Below are 27,092 nucleotides of genomic sequence, written 5' to 3'. Positions count from 1 at the left end.
GTACTCATCCGATCACAAGAAAACCTCATTTTACAAACATATATAACTAATATAACTCGAACATTTTGTCTCTTTGATTCAATTCAATATTACAAGAAAGTAAATCAACATCTAAACTAGAAACATAAATGAAATTAACTAGAAATTAAATCTACCTACAAATTGAAAATGCAAAAACATCAAAACAAACCTAGAAAGGCACATAGTCACACAAGAGAATTAGAAAAATGGATAGAAGGTACCAATCACTGACGTGGACCCTGAGGTGGTCCAAAGATCGACTCCATCAAGCTCCGATACAAAGACGGACCATCAAATGAATCATGAGCAGCAGTAGAAGAAGAAGAAGCTGCAGAAGATGATGCTAGGGGATCACTCGGACCAGTCTCCATCCGTCTTACATAAGACTGCTGTGGTAACCACTCAGAATCGTGGCTCTGAGGATAAGCGGGATGTTTCTCCTCCTCATAATCTCCTATGGTCTGAAAGTTATAAACTGGAGGAGTCTCGATGAAAGGAAGTCCCGCAGTGTGATCCTCGTGATGACGAACAACTTCCGTATACTGGAATCTTCTCCTAATCTCCAACTCGTGAGCATATGCCATTGCTCGCTCATAATCTCTCTGCTCTTGTCACCTAATTCTTGCTTCTTCAGCTTGTTGAGCAGCCAAATCCCACATACTCTTCTCAAAAGAAGTCCATCGATGATAATCATTAGGCCGCTTAATCCCAACATTCGGCCTATTTCCTCCTCTTCCTGCATCTAACACACCAGCACATATCCTTGGTAGTTCTTCCTCATTCCCCCCATTATTACCACTCGGCTCACCATGCTCATCAACATCCATAGGCCCCACAAGCTCCAATTGTGCCTCAACCTCCTCCAAAGTTAATCCATCCTTAGGAGCTATCAAACGCCCCATTGATTTCAAATCCTTTAAAACTCTACATTGAGGCCTATCCTCCAAAGCCCACTCAGTTCCATTCAACAATTTCTTCATGGAAACAACAACTTGATTAACCGGAATTGTGGGTGAATCAATTGTAGCGGCTTTATGACTAAAGATTAGGCGAGTAATGAGCCTTGGATAAGGAATGATCAATTTAACCTTCTTGTTGCGACCCTCCCAAATGTTTGTCATGATAATGTGTCTAAGTGACAAATTCAACTTTCCCGTTAGCAAAGCATACAAGACTACAACTTCTTGTAACCTTATTGAACCCTTGTCACTACTTCTTGGACAAATATTCCAACTAATAATGCTCATAATCAAACGAGGTAACGGTTTCAACCTAGAACGGCTCAAATTCTTGTTTACATTCAAAGCATCTCGAGGATATGTGAACAACTCGGCTATCATCTTTACCAAGTTCATATCCGGGGCTACCCATTTAATACATCATCAGACACAAAATCGAATGACTTTTTCGACTTAGGACCTAAATCAAACTTCACTATTTTATCCAAAGTTTCAAAAGACATTGTGACATCTTTACCATCCACCTTACCGACTAACTTGGTGGTCTCGGGCGGTTTCTCACCATCAATCTTTTTCAACGTACCCAACCATTCCATGATACTTTCTAAATTCACTTCGGGATCATCATTATTATTCCATACTAAAACATTTTTCCAACCAATATTTTCAAAAGCTTCAATAAACCCAAAACCCTTAAAATCTTTCAACAAAACTTTTCTTTCACCCAACAATTGTTTCTTCATAATTTCGGCCGTACCCATTTTATCTCTAAACAATACACATTGCCATTTATAAGGTAAAGAAGATAAGGGCTTACTACACGGCCATTCGGGCTTCTCTTCTTGTTGTTGAACTTCCATTGCTTGTTCTTGAGTTGTATCATCTTCTTCGTCATAATTAACCATCTTTCTCCTCCTTTTTTGTTCAGGTTGATTCGAAGAAGTGGGCTCGGTTGACTTGGCTAGACTTTTCATCAATGCTCCCGCTTTTTTCTTCATCCTATCAACACAATTAACCAAAAAGTATTAAACTTTAATAAAGGTTAATAATTAAAAGTAAAAACAAAGATTTTTCATAAAAATTCGGTTTCTATACTCACTTTTTCAGAAAAATCTAGGTCGAAATTGAACAAAGGTAAGGGTTTTGTAGCTCTCGAAAAATTATTCACTTTTGAATCAAAAATTGTTTGATTTGGTTAAGAATTGATGGAGATATGAGCATTAGAAGAATTAGGGTTTTGTTTTTTAGAAAAATTATTTGAAGAAGAAAAAGAGAGGGAGAGGCAAGATCGATCGATCTGGAGAGAGAGGGGGAGAAAGAGAATCGGTTTGTGTGTGTGTATGTAATTAAAAAAATAATTCTTCAATTGTTTTATTAATTAACTAATAATAAACTAATAATAACCTAAAGAAACTAGGTCAGTTGACCAGTCACAATCATATTATGCATATTTGGTAGTGTATGACTAAAAAGTAGAAGTGTACAAATCACTACTCATATCATATATCTCCTTAATCTTACATAAGGTTTTATGGATTACATATAAAAGCCTTGGAAGGATGTATGGCTTTATGGACACTAGAACAAAACATATTTAGGATTTTAGGGGTGTGTTCCGTAAAAGACTTCTAAAAAATTAAAGCCACGAGCTTTTAAAATATAGTCCAATTTATAAAAATAAAATAATGCCCCTATTGGTAATGGTAGTTTAAAGAAAAAAAAGTTCTCGGCTCCGAAAACTCCTAAATCTTGTAAAAGCTATTGTAAGAAAGTATAAATAAAACTTTAGCGTCATGCTTCAGCTCCAATCTCCAAGTCCAATCCCACTCCTTGCCTTGTTCGGTAGTTTTCTTATCTATATGTCTTAAAAAATATTCTTATTAGTATTATTTCTAGATCAAGTGACTAGTATTTTTCTTAAAGTTATTATTTGATCTCATGTTTATCGGTCTCTCTGTTAAATGAGTCAAGATCCGCCACCGCCCACCTGCCACATTTCCAGCCCCCGGCATAACACATTCTACAAAATATAGTTTGAATATGTCTCAACTTTCAAGTTGGAACTATCACTTTAGGTATATTTCAGTTAGTTCGAACAACAGACAAATACTCTCGGCTTTCTTAATACTAGTTTTATATTTATTTATTTATTATCTATTATATGTGTTATTAAGTTCACCATTAAAAATAATTCAATAATTATAAAAAAAAAACAACACTTGATGGCTCGACCCCTACACTGTAATAATTATATCTCATGCTTTTCATATAAAATTTATATGAGAATAGTCATGCATATTTGCTAATCAAGCGAAAAAGAAGATCAAAAATGAGGTTGACACAATTTGAGAGTTCTCCCAAAAGAAATGGAAACAAAAGAAGCCGACAGTTCCTGTAAATACTTGGCTTTCAGGCAAAACGAAACTAAGGTTAGATCAAATAGTTAACACCCATATAAAACCACATTAGGTGTTACATTATCTATTAAAAAATAATAACAAACAGAACTAATATTTCAGCTTTGATAAATCTCCTTTAGCTTTTGGGGAAATATTTCAGTAATCAACCTGATTCAATGTAGAACCACCCAGGATATCGCCACTTATAATGACTACTGCATAAGCTTCATAGTAACCACCGTGTCACCATGACACAAACGCAGCAAGATGCTGCTCACCATACTTCATTTTCTATTTTGTTTCTCTTTTCTAATTAGCAAAACTCAGAGCACAAATAGAAGTAAAAGCTATCTTATAAAAGGTAAAAGCAAAGCTATATAGAACAATTAAACTCAAAATTCATCACAGCAGAAAATAAAACTACCCTGTAAAACACCACACTCATCTACAAAAATTCCAATCTATGGAATTATGAAATGAATTGCATTCCAAGTATAACTAATTTTAATATTTCCTTGCAGATAATGATTATTGGGTAATCGTAAGTAAAGCCTAAAACTGCATTCAAAAAAATTCTTCCACATCTATATATCTGCTTTGAGCTGGGCCAACTTGATCTTCTACTTCTTCACTTTGTTCTATTGATAACTCTGTGTGTTAATTCTATCAGTGCACGCCTTGATCTTTGAACATCTTCATCGTTGTTCTCCGGCAAGGAATCAATTGCGGCTGATGCAAGACTGGCATGCTTCGCTGCTAGTTCCCTTGTTCTTTGTATACCATGACTTTTACCAAGATACTCTAGAGCCTGTATCATCAAATAATCAGATAACCACCATTTAGTAACTACGGAAATTAAGAATTCACTTTTGGATTATCATCGGGTATTTCGTAGACATAGACATAAAATCTCGGAGCACCGGACTAGAAATGAGATACTCGTCCAACAAAATTTGCAGAATTTAAACTTTTCAACTAACAGATGAAATATAAAAAGAATTTTTTGAACCAAAATCAATACCTCCAATTTGTTTGTCATAAACAAAATATCTCCAACAAAAAAACTGTTAGCAAAATTGATGGACCAGTATTATGGCATGTAGTCGCAATCTAACCCATTCACAAACCAGTCGGTCAAAACTGAGCAAAGGTGGCAGAGTTGAACCAGCTGAAAGTAACCTAAAGTCTTGCCATGAACACACCTCCTAAATCATTTTTACTTGAAGCTTAAACTATTATTACTGTTAAAAGATATGGTTAAGGCATCAACTAGTCTGTAATAGACACACAAAAATAAAGAATACATTCTGCACAGCAATACAGCCTTTTATGATCCATTACCCAATCCATCCATCTTGTCACCCCTATGGGGAAAAATATGCATAGATACATGGATATATTCAGGCTTGGAGGATCAGTGTGTACAACATTAGCGACTAGACATGGCCAGCAATTAACTGTTACATAAACTTACGAGATCCACGTTCGCAGGGTTGTCTAAACCCCTGTCAACAACTGAACGTAATTCCGGGAATTCCTCCATTGCATATAATATTGGAGCAGTGACAATTCCCTACATAATGAGTTATCAGAAAGTCAACGAAATTTGCAGCACAAGTAGGTTTATAAACATAAAAACATATATAGGGGCATACTGCACTAATTGATAATCAAAACATGAATTAGAGAGGTTCATCTAGGTACGGATTAAGAATGTGGTGACTGGTGAACATATATAGGGGCATACTGCACTAACGGAACAAGAAAAGCTTTTGCCTTCAAGACTCTTATGCACCAAAGTTAAACAACGGAGGTGCCAAAAACTGTTGGTTAACCTACCAACAATTTTCATCTGCTTCTTTACTTAAGTTACTAGTACTGTGATAGATATAATTATAAAAAAAAAACTTCCATGTGAAAACTGTATCCAACTTGTTCGAATCGATCAAATTTGGAGAATGAGAACATTTAAACAGCTAGGGTAACTTCCAACCTGTAAGGTTTGACCCATCCAATCCGTTGAAGATAGAACTTAACCCAAATCGACCATTCTGAAGTAAATGGGTTGAAATTAACAGAACCAGTTCCACTCCTTAACCATACATGCATGCGAAATCACATAGATTTGACATACATCAAAAGGGTCATCAATCTTGTAAGCAATTACTGGACGATCGATAATATACGCAATTCCGCAGCAGTTTTACCCACAATGTATAATGCGAACGCTTCTGGTCGACAATTCTTTTTCAGCGGTTCTTGCTGACCATACAAAAGCCTCATACAGAGGCTAAAGGGCTAAAGACAAAAGGATTTAAACATAAAATATTATTTATATATATATATATATATATATAATACTATCTTATAAAGCATTTTGCCCTTTTTTTAAATCCAATTAAGTAATTGAACTACCTAAATTACCCATTTTCTTTATTCACTAATACATACATCTCTACCTAATATACCTATAATACCCTTAAAATCTCAACCATTCATTTTTTTGTGTCTCTCCTCAAATCTCAATCACTCATTTTTTCTCTCTCCTCAAATCATTTTATTCCTCTAATCCATTCAAAATATTTTATCTCAAAAATCGTATATTGATAAATTATAAAAACTGTATGGTTGTTCTTAAAATTTCATGCTCTTCCATTAGAGATGTCATTCGATATACTTTCGACAAATTTTTAAATCTGAAGTCGGAGCCCGTACGACTAAGGTATTTGGCTATCATACTCTATGACTTGACCTATCACCTCCACCATCTCACCGCTGCAACTCGCAGGCACTATCTCTCGTATACATATAATACATACATATATGTATATATATATATATATGCAAAGAGATGTGAGTGATTTACATGGCGTATGTCAGATAATGAGCCCTTCCCAAGAGATGATGATGTGCCTGTGAAATCGAGAACATCATCAATTAACTGGAATGCCAGACCCTGCAGGAAAAAAAATGTGTCAATAATACACTTATATCAGGCAGTCCGGGAACATGATAAAAACGATGTACCACAATTCATGCATAATGGAAATGGATTCAAATTAGTCTTCAAATATACAACTGTTTACTAAAACCTTCACAAATTTTGAAGCTTCTTCGTTTGAGTAGACAAACATGAATGCGGATAAATAAACCAAAGGCATTACAGGGTTTGGCATATTATGTGTAAGATATCATAACAAAATCGTTAATACTTACCAGATTTTTCCCATACTCATATGCTAGCATAGCAACCTCAGCAGTTTGGCCGGTAAGAAGAGCAATGGATTTGCAGCTATTTGAAATCAGTGATGCAGTCTTGTAGTATGTCTTTTGCAAATAGTAATCCATGCTGCAACAAAAAGATCAAATCAACTGAAATACTGTAGTCTCCAAGCTCAAATACTAACACTGTGGAAACCTTCCATTAAGAATGACAAGGACTAGTCCATAGAATTGATATGATATGAATACCATACTGCATTGATATACACCTGAATTTATTAGGGAGAAGTGTTATATTATTCTTCTTATGTTCGTGGTATATACTATATAATAATCAGGATTAGCTTAGTAGGGACAACATCAATACTTATAATAGGCTAGGATTCTTAGTTTAATCTATTAGAGTATTAGGTGAGGTGAGGATAACCAAACTGGAAAAATGTTTAGATGTATCTAGGACTTGTTTCTTTTCAGTCTGGTTTTCTTTATATATAATTAACCCATTAGAGCATTTAACCATCAAGATAATACATAACCCAACGTGAGCTGTTCACAAACTGGTGTCTCAAAAAGAACCAACTATGCCAATAGCCTTCATGCTCCATAGAATTGTTTATGGTCACGATATACATCTAGTTACCTCCCTAGTTCTTTATGAGTTTACAAGAGCATCATTTACCATATCACAGTTCCTTGTACCCTAAATAGTACAATTTCATGATAGATTAAATTTTATTCGACAGATATTTAGGATTATTTTGTAAGAAGATGTAGTAGATAGTAAACAACGTACTAGGTACTACCAGGAAGACTCTAAATCGATACTTCAAACGCGCAAAAAACAAGCAAAAGTTGGACCAAGATGGTCCAGATCAGATGAAACCACCGAAGAAAGTAGCATACCTACTACGCTGCTCGGCAGACGTACTCATTTGCATCGTCTCTCCAGTAACAAGATGTTCCACAGCTTTTGCTATTAGGGATACAACCTGCAACAAGCAAACAAGTATGAAGAGGCAGGTACCGCACAAGCATAATAAGATAATATAGAAGGAATTCTACCTCAGTGTTTTTCAAAGAAGCAAGGGTCATACAAGCTCTAGAAAGCAAGAAATCTCCAGCCAATACTGAGATCTGCATAATGAAAACAAGGTAAACACAAAAAAGTAATTGCATCAAATTTCTAATGCATCAAGGTAAAATTTTATGTTGCTTAGATGTTCTAAACTGCTTCATTTTATTGGACAGACCAGCGGGCATTTTCAATGGAAAATAATCTGCTAGCAACAGAAAGCTGCTTTAATAGCATATTCTTTTAAAAAATCTGAATTGACAACATAATAGCAGAACTCCTTGATAACTGTTAGACCAACGCATGAGCCTATTATGATACTTGGGTATTTAAGGTTCAATCACAGGTAGAATTAGCCATAAAAGTATGGCAATCGCGTTACAAAACATAGAAAGTCGGAATATGTGACAATCTGCTATGGAGATAACGAGCAGGGAGGAAAAGAACCTCTGCCAATATGCCCGATTTATCACCGAGTATAGAGGGAACTGACCATCTCAAAAATAAATAAACCTACGTCCTTTGGTATTTTTTTTATTTGTATTAAACAACATTGTTATGGCCCCTGTCTCTGAAGAAGCAGATGCCAAATACATAAGTATATTGTTTTTTAAAACAGGAGTATCACCTTATTTCCCATTACAAGGTTAAGAGAGCCAATCCCACGTCTTGTATCAGCATCATCCAGCACATCATCATGAAGAAGGCTGGCAACCTGAGATAAGGTTATTTCATTTATATAGCATTTATGAGTAAGCACTTTGATATCCAATACCAGTCAGTGAGTTATCCTTCTAAGAAAAAAATTACATGCCCATTAACATTGAGGGTAAGAAAAGAAACCATTGTGTTACAGCATTAACCTAGAATTTGAAGGCATTTTAAATAAACAAGTGCAAAGCTAAGGGACCATATAAGCATCTCATACATGAAAACGTCGATATCAGGTAGAGAACACTTCATGTACATAAGTACGTAACTTAATCTAAAGATAGATATAAGAGATATACATAACCTCATGAGCTACTTTACATTCTAAAAATTCCCAAAGCAACATCATAAAATCTTTTGAAGCCGATTTGGCAACAATTCAAGTAGAAAGACTGCTTCTACACCACATAAATACTTCAGATAGTTGACCAAATAAAAGAGAAAGTAAAATATAGTAGGCTTCCAACCATAGAACTATCTTTAAAGCCCCTTTAAAAATAACTGTTTGGATCCAATCAATAACCTTCAAGCAAGTGATAATTATCCAATAATGTTTCAACTATCCTATTTTCAAACATAACATAACATACACAAAATACCTAGTGCAACAGCATCTAAATAAATACACTTAGATCTAATAACCATCCAGGACAAGCAACGCATTCCAGAACATAGCTCATGAATTTATGAATGTTTCCTAACTTATGTCAATTTAGAAAAAACAAACTTTAGTTTTTATAGAATGCAAGAAACCCAAAAGAGAACTACGCATGCAGCATTATCTCAGATCACTACTTTGTAATCCTAACCTAGTTGATGGCCCCTATATTCGTGTTCAAACTTAATTTGCAATCAATCCTTCTGAAAATTCCTTTTCTTACTCCTGTGATTTGTACCATTTTAATGCTAACATGGTAAACTGTTTTTCCAATACAGACGACATATGTACAATATTATACGAAGAAACCTAACATGGATCATCTCAGTGATTTCAGCAATAGCTTGTTGTCTCATGCGCAACTCTGTTGAAAACATATCAACAACCCCTTCTGACACCGGTTTAGAGATTTGAACGTTTAAAGCAGTCGCCATTAATAGAATAACCTGCAAATGAAAAAATTATATCACTACTTGGGCACAGCATGACACATGCCAGTTGCCAAAGCAAACACAATGCAGAACTGTAGCAAAAAAAAAAAAGATCTCATTTCTGATAAGTAATGGAAAGTCTACAAAACCAAAATTCCTATTAGAACATGATAATATAAATCGAGGACTTTCAGGTACGCCTCAAAGGTCAATCTAGAAGTTGTGATTTTGACCCCTTCGCTAATGAACGAGTCGGTTTGTTTTAAGCGATACTTTTAAGATGTAAATCCAAAAACGTAGATTACAAGGGGTCACACGGATCGCCCGTCGCCAAGAGCATGTTCGTATGATTGAAGTGATAGAACTTCTCTTATGAATAAGTAGGTTTGGTAAACATTTTTACCGAGAGAAATAACTTCAGTTTTTCTCCAAAAGTCCTCCGTGCAAGGTTGTAAATATCGCTTTCGGTATCGTATCGGCCGACCCCCGATATGAAATATCAGATATATCGGGGATATATCGGATGCCCTAATTTGTAAAGGAATTTATCTAAAATAAATATATATACTAACAATATATACAATTTGACATAAGTTTACATACCTTCCATGTTACGAAACAAATTTTACATACCTTTTAATCTTAAAGTCAAAAACCCTATTTTTGGTTTTAACCCGTTTTTTTTTTTTAGTCAACTTTTTTTTACCGATATTGACCGACATTTGACCAAAACGATAATTTCAATAACCCATATTTCGTATTAGTCGAAGGCCGATATCCGATATATCGGGTCGATATTTGCAAACATGCCTCCGTGTCAACCCAAACCGACCTGACCAACATAAAAAATCACGATTTTGACACAAGCCAATTTTGTGCATTTACCAAGCCCTGACTCATGCATTTTGCCACCTATACCCTATCTCACTTCCTACTTCAAATATATAGAATATTCAAGCGTAAAAGGCAATACAGTTAACAAATAATGTAACATGACCATATGCTAAAACAGAGCATAACACTCAACAGACAGAAGATGTTCATAGTGATTTGTCTAGGGAATGGGAAATAAAAAAAAGGGCTTCATTGTCATGCTAAGCAGAGAGTTGATGTTTTGCTCCCCCCCCCCCCATATTATAGCTTTTTTTTTAAATATAGGCATAAAAGATAATGGGAGAAGTGAACTAACAGTGGGGCGAAACCTCTTCCCTTCAACACCCATCTTAAAGAAATACTCGGCTGCAGAGGCAAGCTTTGGCACCTGCAAGACACATGTTTAAGGTGCATTACCGACTCACCTCCAAAGGCATTACCAGAATGACAAAATAAGTGGTTCTTATAGTCATACCTCTGCAACAACCATTGATCGCAACCTATTAGCAACAATCGATAGTTCATCGGCAACGAGAGAAAATGGGTCCACTGGATCCTGAATCAGATTTAAAAAAGAAAGTTAAAGAATGAAAATATTCACATATCTCTGGCAGACGGAAAAAAAAGATGCAAAGTGAAGAATCGTATCATCAAACAAAAAAAAGAACAATCAAGGATACATGCACTAATTATAGCAAGTAGAGACTTACCATCTTAAAAAAATTAATAAATAAATAAAACAACAGAAACAACAATGTCAAAAAGAAAATTATAAAGGGTGGGCAAAGGGGAAGAAAAATAATATCTAAAATTGAACTTACGTCAACGGAAGATCCTTCATACTGGGGTTGTGTCCCACCAGAACTAAAGGGGCGTGAAATCAATGGATAGTTTACTCTGCAACCCAAAACCTACTATTACCAAAAACAATATCAAGATTAAACAAAAAAACCAACACAGATCTAGCACAGAAATCAACTAAGAGTAAAATACGAATGCTCGAATACAAAAAATAGTACGATTCATAGCAAAAGTACAGAATTGAACGATGATATAGTACAAATGATTTGTTATAACAGAACAGACATAGAATATGCCATGTAACAAAATTACAACAATGACTAATGATATAGTACAAAACTACAAATGACTTGTTATAACAGAACAAACATAGAATCTGTCATGCTACAGCTACAGTTGCTACATATTGTGCTCCTATTGTAGTCCCCCTTTCGTTTTATAAATTACTTTTTCTTATTTTTGGCATGCTAACCACATAAAGGTATATCAGTTTGCTAATATAAATTAACCCCAACCATCAAACACCACTGGGAACCGACCTTGAAAGAGCAATATATTTCCATGGTATCCTTGCCCATGGTGATCTATATACATCAAAGTATTCCCCCGTCGGCTGTGGTTTACTATAATACATTCATTTACAAAAACATAACAAACAATGTTCAGCTTGATCACACGGTTGGCACTTAATAACCTATCTAGACATCGAATGTACTCCTATTGTATTTTTCCTTACTTTTGATTTTCTTTGGCAGGCTATCTTCATAAAGGTGGGCATCAGGGCTAGCTATTATTATTCAATCCTTTTAAATTTCCATATGCCCCTCGATGATTATGAAACAAAATAATCTTCGTCACTAAAAATCAATCCTATAAACAGCATGTTATATAATTACTAACAGCTAGTCTCAATACAAGTAGTTAACCTAAACACAAAAATGTAAATCAATACACTTTTTGTGTGGTAATTTACATAGCTAAAAGAAGAAAAAAGAAGTAAGTCATGTCACTTAAATATATCTAGTGGCATATGATCCGTACATTTACTACCCGCCAAACACTCAAACCTACTACCTACTAAATCCGGTAAAAAATCCTACTTGACTTCCTAGAAAATTGGAAAACTTCTACACGTAGCAATAAAATAACAGTGCAGTAAAATTACCTAATACTACCTTCCGTAAGAGCAAACTAAAGGAACTTCGCAACCTAAATCAATAGAACACCTATAAAAAACATATAGCACTATATAGGGAGTAATTACAGTTGCTTGATCGTAATCGCTTATCAACAACCGACCTAATTTTTCTAAAATATTCATTCCTCATAAAATCATATACACAATTTTTCTTTTTTATATAGTGCTTGTTATCACTTATGTAGTTATGTACTACTATCAACTAAACAAAGCAATACGTGTATAAATACATACATAATATATATATATATATGTACATACAAATATATATATATATATATATATATATATATATATATGTATGTAAATTCATTCATACATAATTCTATAAACGCACAAATATAAACATAATAATATGTGATAACTGACAATAAATATCGCATTTTATCAGTTATCATTACGTATAATATATACATATACATATATATATATATATATATATATGTATATAGGGGAAGCGAAAGGTTTTACCTCTTGAGATGCGGAGCTAAATCGAGTGGTGGTTATCGTCGTGTAATGAGGTAAGTGATGATGAAGTGTGGAAAATGAGTGTAAGAATCTGGTATAATAACTTCTGTTTCTCGATATCCGATTCATTCCTCTGTATATACTACTAATTAACATCTTTCTTTCTCAATCCTTTATATATCTATATCTATATCTATATATTTATTTTTAATTGAAATAAATAAATAAAGGCGACAAATTTATATTTATAATATAATGAATATATAGATATAGATTTTAGGGTGAGATGGAAAAGTAAAAACTTGGAGAAGAAGAAGAAGAAAATGGCGGTGGCGGTGGCGATTTTTAGTTTTAGTTAAATTAATTGGGCGGCCTACTATTATTATTATTATTATGATTAGATATAATAATAATTGAAGTAGTGGTGATTTAAAAGAGGGACACGACGACGGCGATGATCAACCACATGCCTGGACCCTGGAGGAGGCCACTCACGTGCGTAACCCTAACCTTATATCAATTTCCCATTCATCCATTTTAAATTTTAAGTGATGTCGGCCCGTTATTATTATTTGGCCATTTTACCATCATTATTTGATTGTCTAAGTGTGTTTGATGGTGTAAGGTTAAAAATATATGTGTATGGTTTTCTTTTTTTGAATAAAAGTTAGGATTGTGTATCTAGTGTTTAAGATACCACAGTTACATTTAAGTGAATAGTCTGCGAAGCTCGAATTGTAAATGTCTGAATGAAACTCGGGACATTCGAAATTCCCTAATAATCCACCCCTTAAAATATAAAAAGTAGTATTTGAACCCTAGTTAAATTCTCTAATTATAAAATCTTACCAATGAGACACCAACTCATTTGCAATAGATGGTGTACGTATTACTATCCTTTATTAAATTGAATTTATTATTTATATAGCATGATAGATTCTCAATATAAACCATTGTTGAAAAATATTTATCGTCCAGATATCTAAAAGAAAAAACTTAAATATGCTTAAAATACGACTCAAACTTGACACCTCTAAAGTATTAATATCAATATATCTACTTGTAACACCCCAAAGATTTTAAGGTAAAAGAAATTAACCTCTTTTCATAGTTTTGATATTAAATTGATTTCCTGGTATTTTGTTTTTAGATATGGGGTTAATTTAGTTGGAACTTTAGCGGATAGCGGGTATTTGTACCATCAAAATTGATGAGGGGTGTGGCACTCATAGGAAGTGCCAGCCATTTTCCCATTCTATTATTCACATTTCCACTTTGTTCTTCACCATCTTCTCCATGCAATCTTCTTCCCATTTCTTTCAAAATCAAAGATTAATTCTTTCAATCTGAGGATAGAAATCATAATAATAATCATCACCATCAAACAATCTTCATTCAAGAATTGAAAAGTTAGGGTTTGTGGGTTTTGTGGTGATGGTCGAAATTCTAGAGGAAAAAAGGAAGAAGAATTTCCAACTTAAGTCTTGCATTGACTTATTGTTTGTTGAGGTATTAAATTCCCCTAATTTAGTTTTCATCTCTCTTTTGAAATTAGGGTTCATGGAGTGAACCAATTTGGGATTTTTGCTAGAATGTGATTTATGGTTAATTTTTCCCAATTCTTTAGATAACCTAGTTGTCATTGAGTTATATGATGTGTTTGATTATGAAATTGATAAGTTCATGTGATAATTTGAGTTTATGAGAAAAGATGAGTTTTTCCAAGTTATTGAAATGATGGTGAAAATGGTAGGTTGAACTACCTTTTGTGATTGTTGGAAATGAAAGTAACTCAATGACAAATGGGTTGGGTTTTGGGTTTAGAAAGGCTAGTGATTGAGTATGACTAGGTTGAGCTAGTCAAGTTGTAAATGTAAGCTTATGCACTTTTATGATATGATTATAGGTTGAAGCTTGCTTGTGCTTTTCGTTTTAGCGTTGTTGTCCTTTTGCGGATGAGGTGAGTATATTTGCATACCTTTATGTATAAGTTGGATCAATTGACCACATCATGTTGAAGCCTTTTGTCCATGGTGGTTTTGACCATTTCATGTTGAAGCTTGTAAATCCATGTGTGGTAATTGATGTGGCATGAGCCCATGTAGGGCATTGTGATTATGAGGCCTAAGAACCTCCGGGACCTAAGAATCCCGATAGTTGATATGATATGAGGCCTAAGAACCTCCGGGGCCTAAGAATCCCGATAAATGTGATTGTTATGATTGTTTAGCTTATATGGATCCATATATGTGTTGTAGTGTACAAGGTGAATATGTAAATGTAACATGACGATGCCATATGTTACATGTAAAAGTCCTTGTACTTTGCCATCCTTCGTATCCGTAAATGTATGCAAGTATATTCACTAAGCTTTTGCTTATATTTTAGTTGTTTACCCTTTTATAGGTAGTTCCGGAAGAAGGAACTAGGATTGTTGATTGAAAAGAGTTGATTTGAGCTCGAAGTTGGATTTAGCAAGTTCTTGAAGGTAATTAGGTCATTTGCGGATGAATGACGATCTTTTGGTAGATGCTTAGAAGTCCCATACCTTTTGGCTCTTGGTACATTGTATGTTGATGGTCATTCTTTTATTAAACTTATGTCTATGATCAGGTGTAAAGTTTTCAATCAGTTGTGAAGTTGCATATTTGGTCGAAACGGTGTCAAAATGGGTAAATGACCCGTTTGATGGTATACATGAATTGTGAACATGTTGATGATGTAAATTCGTTTAAAATGTGTCTTTATGTGTCTTGAAAATCTTAGGAATGTGTTTTATGAAGTTCATGTTGATATGGGAAGGTTGCAATTTGGTTTAAGTGTTAAAATGGTTTTGGTTTGCTGAACAGGTAGCCCACTGCGGCGCAGTGGGGGTGGTTTTGCCCACTGCGACGCAGTGGATTGCCACGGAAATAAATCTGGTTCCTCCCACTGCGGCGCAGTGGGGAGTTCTCGACCCACTGCGGCGCAGTGGGATATAAAAAAAATAAAAATTTGTATTTTCGGTTTATCGAGTCTGGTCTTTTCACTACTAGACTACACGCAATAGCAAAACGTGTTTTCAGTTGTTCAACATGATATTCGACTAAAAGGTTATGATGACGACTGACAATATGAGATTTATATGATGGTTCATAATAACTATTATTATTATTATTATTATTATTTACGCTAACAATTGATATTATTAACTCGTTCTTGCTAGTGATTTTAACCGAAAAATGATACATGGTAATTCTAATCCTTACAATAAGAAGGAAAATGATTTATCTTTTTAAATCTTTTGACTAATGATCAACCACAAAATTTCGACATGTGTAATCCAATCATTATCTTTATTCATCGCCTTTTTAATTTTTTCGACATGTGTAATCCAATCATTATCTTTATTCATCGCCTTTTTAATTTTTTCATATGGCTTAATCTTATGATATAATTAAATTGATCGGTCAAATCCATCATTACTCAAGAATAGTCTTCAAAACTACAAAATCAAATTGACAACTACTATTGACATGTATCAGTTCAGTCAACTACCAAACAACTAAAATTTATTTTTCTCAACAAAATCTAATCAGGGAAATTGGGTGGTCTTCTTACACACTTACATTGGATGAAAACTTACATCATAACCTTTCAATATTTTTCAAAATAAACTTTTGATTTGTTTTCTAAATGAACTATATTAAAAATTAGAATATGAGAAGTTCTTTTAAATTTCACCCATTTCAAGTGTGTAATTCAACTTTCCAAAATATAATTAACTCATAAATTTAAATTGCGAACATAGAAATCAAACAAAACCAAACTTGCAATAGAGTATACCATTTAAACAAATTAGTTTAGTGTGTATTCATAATAGCCAAATTGTACGACCAAAAGATATGCATCACAGTGCACAAGTAAGAACATCTTGTTAATGAAGTTACTGATGTCAGTGTAGAGAATGATATAGCAAAGCTGAAAACAAGAAAATCATGCTACAAAGTTCAGTTCTACATGGTTTGATTATGTTGGCTCTTTAACAAACCTCTAGTCTGATTTTGAAAACATTTGGAGATATTATAGACAATTCAAGGTGCGTTCTTCATTTCTCAGTTAAATAAGTGGACTCAATATTGATGTCAAAATTTGGAATACATCTAGTATTGAAAAATATAAGTATTTTTCTACACCATGTTTTAAAGGACGAGTGTAAAACAAAAGAGTGATAAACAAAAGGGTACCAAGTGGATTGGATACTCACAATTTATGCAGAAGTTTGAATAAATCAAATGTCGGTTAGGTCTCTGGTGCAACAGGTGTTCAGTTTAGTTCACAAGATGTCGTTCTTTTGGCGTTTCATTGGAATCTTCTCTTTTATTTTAGTAGTTAACGTTATTTTTCGAGTTTCTTAGCCTTCAAAAATATAAAAAAATATATACATCACGTCCTTCAACAAGATGGTCAACAAGATGTTACAGAATTTGGAACTAACATAATGATTATTACATGACTCTTTCTTTTTTTTCTTCTATTTTCATTTATGTCTCGTTTTAGGTTTATATATTTTATATTTTCTTTAATTAGTATGGTTAGAATAAATGGTTAACAACTTTGTCTCTGAAGACAGAAGTCAAAGATTTGATCCTTACCTCATGTAAAGGTCAGATGTAAGAGACCACCACATTCATAGGCCGATGTAGGAGACCACCACATTCATAGGCTGACAATTTTTCTGGATATATCGAACTATTGGAAGCAAAATAAAAGGAACATACTGATATGGTTTTCTAACATTATGTTATTGGGTAACCATAAAAGTTGTAAATATCATCATACTTCATATCAGTATTTAAGATTCTAGTATAAGACTATGAGATTAAAAGCTTATGAAAATTCTAAAATGTAAACATAAGAAATAAAGAAAAAACAAAAAACAAGTCAAGGTACTTGGATAAAGAACCAGAAAGTGTAATTTTATAAAATCCAGAATGGAACAAAATAAAAGGCAAGAGTTGGTTTTACAAAATTCTCTGTGATACACTTCTAAGACTGAAGAAATAAATGTAATAAGGTCCCTGACCCTCAGAAACAGTCGATTTTTAAGCACCCGAAACCTTGTTTCCCGAACCTTTCTGGTTCTTAGGCTTCAAGAAACCCAAAAACATAAAAAGCCAAACAAAAAAACAACACTAAACAAACTTATCACTTATCGGAAGTATTAACCACTGATATTAATATTAGTGTTCTCTTCATATATCTCAGTTAAGCTCAAAGCTCTACATAGTATACATATAGGTCTCAGGCATAATTATACAGAAACATTCCAAGTATACGGTATACATTCGGACTAGAAGCTTAAAGTTCTATCATCTATGTACGACTTGATATGCATCTCACTTCGCTTTTGTTCAAAAGCATGTAGCAACTTCTGGTATAGGATCCGACTAAATCATGTGTGCATGCTTTTTAGCAATCAAGAAAGCTTTTAGGCTGGCGTTTTTCTCTTCAATATCCTTGAATGCAACTCTTCGTCCATGGCCTACAGAGGATGAACAACCCATGATTTTTTCTTCCAATAAACTACCAAAAATATTAAATTCACTATTACATAATCATTTCAGTTCATTCAGAAGCTAAAACTTGTCTTAAAATTTACACTACAGTTTCTGTTTCCTATTTTTGCAATATAATCTACATAAATTGCGTGTCCATATGATATTTGACTGAAAACATAAACATGGCTTACCTACTACTACACATAATATCGATAAAACCGAAGGGAAAAAAAAGATTGTTAAACACATTTACTTTTCCTGTTTTTGAAAGATTATGTATCAATAATTAGCAGGGTCTTCACTACTTGATATAACCGAATTGTCCCATCAGACAATATGGATAAGACAAATCAGTTTGAATGTTTGAATTGGTCTAGAACAAAATCAATTTACTATTTTGGTTTTTTGATTGGTTTCGTTCGGCTACAATACAATCATATGAATCAAATAGTCCCGATAAACCAAATGTTATATTTATTGTTCATAACTTCATATATGTCAAAGAGTAAAGTATTCCATGATGAGTTAGCCTGTTGTCATTAATATCAATGTATATACATACCATAAAACTTAAATTTACTATCATTGATGTTTTGTATTTGGTTCCATATACAAAGGAGAAACCATACACGTCTTTGACTGGAATGGGTATTGTTGTTGTCTACAAAGGAGAAACCTAATACGACGGTTCAGATTAATTTGTATTATACTATTATGATGTAATTTGGATGGTATGGTTATCTTTTAATCAAATCAAAAACCATTTGGATGCACCCTATTTGGTTTGATCAAAAAGGAATGAAAACAAAAGTCTACCTGGTAATATCCACTCGAACTCCAGATCAAGCAACATAGCCACGCTATCCAACTGTATAGGCACTGCATATTGAAAATAAAATCAATAATTATGAGAAATTTAAGGGAATAAATCAGAGAATCTCATAATTGGCGATATGAAGGCGTATCATTATCAATCTGCACCGCCAATGCATCTCGAGGAACTCTTCATGCATTAACCAAATTGAAACACTCGATTATGTCCTGTACTAAAGTTACATTTTGATTATTATACCCACACAACAGTATTACCACTCCCATTGCCTTCTAGAAGTTGACAATCCTTCCACTCTTTACAGAACAACAATGTCCAATTTTTTATTAAAAAAAATGGTTCTGCCCCAAGTTGCTTGAATCTTGCAAACCACATTGAAGTCATTTTTCTAGTGTGTTGTACAAACTTTCTGAATTAAATGCATGTACCTGAATAAAAGTTGTATATCTCAGATAAGCATAGCTCTGAATCCACCATTGCCAAATGATCTCCCGTGAAAAGGACCTTTAAAGGCTTGTAATACAAGCAGACTGACCCCTGACATTTCCACAATCCATATATAGCATCATTTGGTTATAAAGACAAACTTGCAACTTATTTGGCAGAAAACTGATAACTTATTTGCACTATCAGCTTTAGAAGTTATCTATCAACGGCAAGATCATTAGAAATATCAGCAACATAAGAATTTGGTTGTTTAAAAGTTTGGAAGACAAAATATTATCATAAGCATATGCATTATACACTTATTTGATGTGGAAATAATAATTGGGTCGGATTGGTGTGTCAAAACAGGCTTAAGGTCAAAATGGGTAATTTTGGCAAGGGTCAAACCGGTTGGTTCGGGTAGAGTGATCTGAAATAAATGGCTAGTGATAAAAACATGATTACAAAACAATAATGTTACAACATCAATCTATTTCTTCAAGTAAACAGGTGTATTAATTGGATTTGGGGCTGCTTTTCACAAGTTCAGCCCGTTTCACTTTTAACTGAGGCCAATGATTTGCCCAATCGACCCGTTGGGGAGAAATAATAACCCAAAGTCACTCGATCCTAAATATATGGTCAAAACTTCCCCTAAAATCAGTTTGGTAATATATAAAATGATCTGAAGTATCTACTCACTTCAGTGTGGCCTGGTGTATGTATAAGTTGAATATCGTCTCTAAGACTCCATGGACCACTTCCTTCAAGCTTCATCTCTACATCACTGGTTGAAGCGTTAACCTGGCAAAAAGGATACCCAAATTTTGTTATCAGAAATGAGAATAGAAATATTAAGACTTCTCTATATGAATAGACTTGGCATAAAATAAATGCCTGACACAAGGATAGTAAAAGCAGAACTAATAGAACAATTTTTCGAGGCTAAACCATGTCACACTTGCCTCTTTTACCCCAAAAATGCTGGAACCGATCTACAGAGTATCTAACTTCATAGGCCCGAAAGTAACTTTGTCAAGTCAAAGGACCAAAACAATGAGACACCCATGCTAGTTCTTTTATTTGTTTATCAGTTAACTCAACAAGCCCAGAGACTCAATACCACCTTATTTAATCACAACAAGTTTACCACAATGAATCCGATTAAAAAAAAAGCAGCTGATGATACATAGGAAGCTCACAAATGAATCAATAACAAAAATCAGTGATTATTATAAGCAAAACCAAACCAGCAGAGTTAAATAAAACTGAAACTATATTATCTTTACAAAAATCAATGACATTGGAAAGTATAGTAAAACGTTGACATGAAATATCAGCAAAAAAAAGAACGGCGGATTATTTGCCATCATACCTCTGTAGAGTGGAGAACTCTGACACAGCTAAACCGCTTTGACCACTTCTCATGATCTGCCACATCATCCCTAATTTAAAAGAAGTCAATAGTATCAGATATCTGGGAATTAAACGACCAACACTCAAAACTCATTATCATACTTGTGAGTGAGAAACATGATTCGAACTCCACCCATCTTCTCAATGTTGCCAGCCAACCTTTCAGTATATTTAGGACTGCAAAAAAATTATGAGAAAACAAAACACTTTGAGAAACGTTGTGTGTTATTATCATAATCATTATGTGCTTGTTTGGCAGGCATTCTATGATTTTGAATAGTTGGATAACCTGTCAATAAGAATATTCCCTTCAGGATGAACAATCAAATAGGATGCTGCTCCATACGATTTATCAGAGTGATAACCACAATGATACACCCCCTGAAGATAAGCAGTTTCAGGTGACCATTGCAACACAAAAAGGTTATCATATAGATACATAAGAATTTAACTATTTCAATATTGAACAGAAAGTGCGATCTCTGGTATTAGATGCCTATTAAAGTGACATGTCATATTTATGGTGGCTTCTCTAATTCACACGCCCATTTACTGCATATATCAATTATCCATAAAGGTAGTTTTTATCCAAGTGCAAAAATAAAATTCAAGGGATCTGATATCCAAAAAATGTTTAAGCAATTCAACAGAAGTACATTTATAAACTGGTAGTAGGTTAGAAAAATATTACCGGAATTCTTTCTGTATCAATGGGAATCGGAAATGTCTTTTGAACTTCTAGGATATCACGAGTAGGTTTCTCCGTACTAATTGAGTTCGTTGGACATGACAGTAGTGCCTACAATTAGAACAAGAAATAATATTTGTTACAAATCAATGCAGATACCCAAATCCCCAAAATTGCAGGGTATATGTAATTTCATAAGCACGGCTTGATCTGATCTAACAACACTTACATCCTCACCAAGTGTTATTATGGAAACCACAGTGTAAAAGGTCCATTGATTCCAGAAAATAGTCATGTATTGATAAATACACTTAATGATAGTGTATATCTATATATGACATAGAAAGTACCATAGGACACATTACACAATACCTGAAGAGCCTTAAGACGTTCATTTTGACAACTGGGCTGCTTTGAAACAGCAGACATGCCATCAACACGGGTGAAGACTTCCTGGAATATCATATCAGTATTCAGTAATCATCAACCTCAAAATAAAGTTCAGCATCTATCATCACTTCAAACATTGAAAAAAGAAAAAAAGCAAAAACAAATGGCAGTAGTTGATTGTTCTCAAGTAAGGTTTATGTAATTACCGGAGCCATCCAACGACAGGTATCACAGTCAATGCACGTATGATCTGCAAATGAAAAATAGAGGCAGATAATATTACACGAGTTACCTGTCTTGCTAGCCGCTAAGCAAATACGTACCTTTCACATCGTAGTAAAACTAATCATGTTACTATGTTCCAATATGTTTCTGGATGGGGTATCATTGTTAATAAATCATTTTTTGGGGGGGTATTTGACATTAGGGGACACTTAACCATACAATGGTGAAACCCTGCACGTAACCCAAGATCTATAGCCATTATGGTGATAGCCTAGTGGTTAGGGAGTGTTCTACTTTGTGGTTCTTCCTAGGGGATCATGGGTTCAAATCTAGCTTGCCACATCCAAATGTGGTAAGGAGGCCTTAGCAATGTTATACCTATCTACACATGGAAGAGCAAACCCTTTATGGCATTGCCAGGATTTGAACTCGGCATGGGCGCACCAAAGTTGGGGTGTTAGCCATTTATCCGCTCTGTATTTCAAAAAAAAAAACCCAAGATCTATAGGAAAAACCAAGAATGCTTGTACTGGCTTCATTTGCTGTTAATAAATCACATACCTTATGGTTTGTTAAAACTGTCATGTTAATGCTACGTAAGACTATCTCCAACGGGGCTAATGCCCCCGGCGTGCAAAGACACGGGTACGCCAAACCCCGGTGTGTCACCACTGGTGTTGGGCCGGCTTGCTCCCGAGAGTGAGTAACGTGTTTGGTTTTGTTTTCTTTTTTACATTTTTCTTGGTACACAACGTCTAGTTTAATTATAAATTATTTTCATAATTGTTCGCAACACAAATTAAACGCCATCTTAGCACACGGAGTTACCATCACTTTCAGATTTATTCAAAAGAATGAATATTCTAACCACAACTAGAATTAAATTAACATTTGTATAAAGTATAAGAAACTATAATAATAGTAATAAAATAAATAAGAATACAAACCAACAAAGAATTCTCCATCAACGTTTTGTGGGCGTCGCGTCTTTTTGGATGAAGAAGAAGAAGAAGCTTGTTGACTTTGACTTTGACTCTTGATAATGATAGTTGACTTTGGTTGAGAAGAAGAACGCCATAAGGATTTTGATGATGATGAAGTAAAAAGGTGGTGATAGTTTGGAAGGAAACGTAGCTGAGCTGCCATCGCCATTGTTGTTGTCTGGTCTTCGATAACACGTGCTGGCTTTTATAGTAACAAGTGACTACTATGTGTCACTCTTGTCCTTATATATTATTAAAAACTTCAAAAGCATCTCTATCTCCAATTTACAGTATTCAATTTGAGTTTATCCTTCTAGGTTCACAACTTCAAAAGCATCATCTCGTTCTAAATGATTGTATATATTTTCATTTTTAAAATGCATTATTAGGATGCTCACGATATATTTTTCTACACTAATCGTTACTAATCTGAACCTCATAACAAAAGAATTTCTCTAACCATTTTTAACCCAATAATTAACATTTTCAAAAAGAGCTACTTTATGTATATCATATAAAACTAGTTGTTATGTCCCGGGCGTTGCCCCGGGATGTAATAACGTTACATTTACAGTGTCTTCTAGGTTGGTAATACATACACAATAACACGTATATTATAAAAGCATAAGAAAGAAAAAAAAACTGCTCAGTGCCGTTTTTCACAGGTTTTGAGTCTCAATACCTCGACGGTGTATGGGAAAGGTTAAGATGTAGGCAGACCTTATCCCTATCTAAGTAGAGAGGTTGCTTCCAGTTTCTACCAAACTGGTAGAAAAGACACTCCAACCTTTGCATGGTTTGAGGATCAAACTCATGATCTCTATTTTCAGAGACCAGGGTGTTACAAAAGCATAACACATAGCTTAAAAAATAATTTGTTCAATGATAGTTATAAAAATATAGTTAACAAATATTGCATATTAACGATTAGATGGACGGACTTATAAATTGTTTAAAACATAACAACTCCCTAACAACTCCACTAACAATTTGTTATTTTTATTTTTGAAGAAATTCATATGATATACGTTTTAAAATTTGTAGGTAATTGTTGATGCACTCCACTGACAATTTATAAGTCACAAATAAAAAATTTTACATAACCTTTTTATTGGGCTGAGGTGGTCATTTTATTTGGACCAGCAAAGTTTAACTTAAAAACCTAAACATCCACTAATAATGTCAATCCATAATAAAATCAATAAATAAGATAAAGCCACCAATGGATTTGGAAACGAAGCGCGTAACCCGACCAGGGAAAAAACCCGACCACCCACTATTAGCGGCGACGTCGCCGCAAATAGTGGGTCCCCCATCTGTCAGTCAACGGTTGTAACTGGCCGAATCACGTGGGTGTGGAGCCCACTATTAGCGGCGACGTCGCCGCAAATAGTGGGTCCCCCCACTACAGATCCATCGTCGATATAAACAATGCAGCCCTCTTCTTCTTCTTCGTTCGTCTTCTCCATTTTACTCCTCCGTAAAAACTTTTAATTTCTCCAAAAAATCCATTCTTCCCCATTAGTATAACTCACAAATCCGACCATCTATCCCCTCATCATCATTATCAACGTTCTTTTTTACGCCATCTACGTTTGCAACTTTTTTTCAAACATTCGTTTATAACATTAATACTAACCTAATAACAACTATATTAACAATTACAATCATACTAAAAAGTGTTTTCTAACTAAGAATCATACTTTGAACTATAATAAACAATAATTATAACTACAAATGTTTTCTTAAATATTTATGAATTTCTAAAAATCATATCATTCCTAACTTAGAAATTATTAGTTATAGAATTGTTATATTTTTTTGTTAGAAAATATATGTTGAAAAAAAAAGTTAGAAAAAATATGTGTTAGAAAATATGTGTTATAAAATATTAGTTATATAAATGTTATAGTTTAATGTTATATAAAATATAAGTTAGGAACAAGTGTTAGTAAATATTAGGAATGATATGATTTTTAGAAATTCATAAATATTTAAGAAAACATTTGTAGTTATAATTATTGTTTATTATAGTTCAAAGTATGATACTTAGTTAGAAAACACTTTTTAGTATGATTGTAATTGTTAATATAGTTGTTATTAGGTTAGTATTAATGTTATAAACGAATGTTTGAAAAAAAGTTGCAAAAAAGTGGTCATTTTAGGTATAATAATTTTGGAAAACAATTTTGTGTCGAAAATATGTTAATTTAGGTCGCACCTTTTTTATGACTTTTATGTTTGTTTATGTTATTTTATAAATTGGGACGGCTGATGTAGGTTAAAATGGCTGCACTTCACGGCGGAGATGGTGGCAACGACCCTCCAAACTGGGGGTGGAATCCCGAATGGGGTTGTAGGCGTACGGGTGGTAAGTATATATTAATGTACGTTGCATATAAATATATGGTACATATGTATATATATATATATTTGTTATTTTATTTTGTTTTGCAGGTATTAGCACAAGGAGAGCTGCTGCTGCTAACAACGATCTGGAGCGCGAGTTTCAGAATTCGGGACGCCGAATCTCGCTTATGTTAAATAACGATCTCAGTAGGTGGCAGGCAATCGGGGACCACACCAAGTGGTACAAGAGCTATTTGGGGACCTATGTCGCTACCGTCCCACATAATTACGAGTCGTGGGATCAGGTGCCCCAGCCCATCAAGGATGGACTTACTGACTGGCTTATGGTATAAAACTAATTTTTTTTACTTTTTAAATACTTTATTTAAAAAAAATGGTAGATGCTAACTTTTACTTGGTACTATTGCAGAGACGGTTCTACTTAGAACCATATCTAGGTCACCCAGAAAATCACCCGTTACGAGAGGCCGTGACCAGGATGATACGTCAGGATGCCCTGAAGATCTAGAGGGATAAAAAAGCAAAATTCAAGAAGACTTAGTTCACTGACAGGGGTGGGTCCCAGAGGCTGGCAGAACTGGAGGGTCAACCTCCGTATGGGATGCCTCCACAGGTGTGGAGTTATCTACTGGGTTACTGGACCAGCGAGCCCCGGATGATTGCTGCCCAAAGAAACACGACAAACAGGCAGCAACAAAATAATTTTGTCAGTACTCACGGTCGGCAGTCATACACTCAGCGTGAATGGCGTTACGCTATAAGTTATACGTAATTATTTATATCCACGTATGTAAACATATATCTATACAGAGATACACATACAAATATATAACTTTGATTAATGTATATACCGGAAGATAATGACGGGCGACGTGAGGACCCGCCCGAGTTTTATTTGCGGGCCCACACGAGACGAGATGGGATGGTGCAGGACGCAGTTATGCCCATTTATGTAAGATCTTGCACAAATCCGGGAAAAAGATATTTTTTGGTATATTTATATTAAGTATAACTAATTTTTAGTTATTATTAACTTCATGTGCTACAGGTGCGGCTTCTTGATACCCACCAAAGACTTTCCCAAGTGCCCAATACCCCGCCTATGCAGACATATGTGGACGCTTTAGGGACACGATCGGGACATACTCGTGTGGTTGGGCGTATGGTTAGGGGAACACGTGGACTGAATGTCCCCCTCCCAGAGGATATAGAGCAACCCTTCCCAGCCCAGCAGTCACCGTCCTTTAACGTCAATGATATGTTCGCCCAGGGTAGCCCTTAGGACCCAATCATCATTCAAAGACGGACCTAGCACGTCATCATCCCATGTTGGGCCTAGCACGTCACGGGCCCCCACACAGCGGTTGGGTAGTGATAGTGATAGTGATAGTAATGATGAAAGTGATTAG

The 27,092-nt window shown here is 34.5% G+C and overlaps 2 protein-coding genes across 3 annotated transcripts; both read right to left on the bottom strand.

The window, feature by feature from the left end:
• Window positions 1-3,734: 3,734 nt before the first annotated feature.
• On the bottom strand, window positions 3,735-13,141 carry LOC122600287 (solanesyl diphosphate synthase 3, chloroplastic/mitochondrial). Of its 2 annotated transcripts, none has more exons than XM_043772989.1 (12): window positions 12,817-13,141; window positions 11,168-11,257; window positions 10,822-10,902; window positions 10,663-10,734; window positions 9,357-9,488; window positions 8,302-8,388; window positions 7,664-7,735; window positions 7,505-7,590; window positions 6,596-6,728; window positions 6,246-6,335; window positions 4,854-4,952; window positions 3,735-4,187 (listed from the first exon to the last, which is right to left on the bottom strand). In XM_043772989.1, exons 1-12 carry the CDS (start codon window positions 12,967-12,969, stop codon window positions 4,008-4,010), a joined length of 1,275 nt encoding a protein of 424 aa, XP_043628924.1. In that variant the 5' UTR covers window positions 12,970-13,141; the 3' UTR covers window positions 3,735-4,007. The 2 variants fall into 2 exon arrangements, with proteins under 2 accessions (XP_043628924.1, XP_043628926.1); XM_043772991.1 differs by having other exon boundaries at window positions 11,168-11,260; window positions 12,817-12,832.
• A 4,863-nt stretch (window positions 13,142-18,004) lies between these two features.
• Window positions 18,005-23,547, bottom strand: LOC122602426. The gene is made up of 11 exons (XM_043775108.1): window positions 23,278-23,547; window positions 22,312-22,355; window positions 22,088-22,168; window positions 21,719-21,826; window positions 21,317-21,408; window positions 21,130-21,204; window positions 20,987-21,056; window positions 20,314-20,415; window positions 19,614-19,722; window positions 19,170-19,232; window positions 18,005-18,337 (listed from the first exon to the last, which is right to left on the bottom strand). The coding sequence occupies exons 1-11, from the start codon at window positions 23,480-23,482 to the stop codon at window positions 18,243-18,245; spliced, it is 1,044 nt and encodes a 347-aa protein (XP_043631043.1). The 5' UTR covers window positions 23,483-23,547; the 3' UTR covers window positions 18,005-18,242.
• Between the last annotated feature and the right edge of the window lie 3,545 nt (window positions 23,548-27,092).

Source organism: Erigeron canadensis, chromosome 5 (assembly GCF_010389155.1).
Source record: "Erigeron canadensis isolate Cc75 chromosome 5, C_canadensis_v1, whole genome shotgun sequence".
In the NCBI taxonomy this organism is placed as follows: Eukaryota; Viridiplantae; Streptophyta; class Magnoliopsida; order Asterales; family Asteraceae; genus Erigeron; species Erigeron canadensis.
The sequence above is the reverse complement of the archived record's forward strand: the minus strand, read 5'-3'. Positions and strand labels throughout refer to the sequence as shown.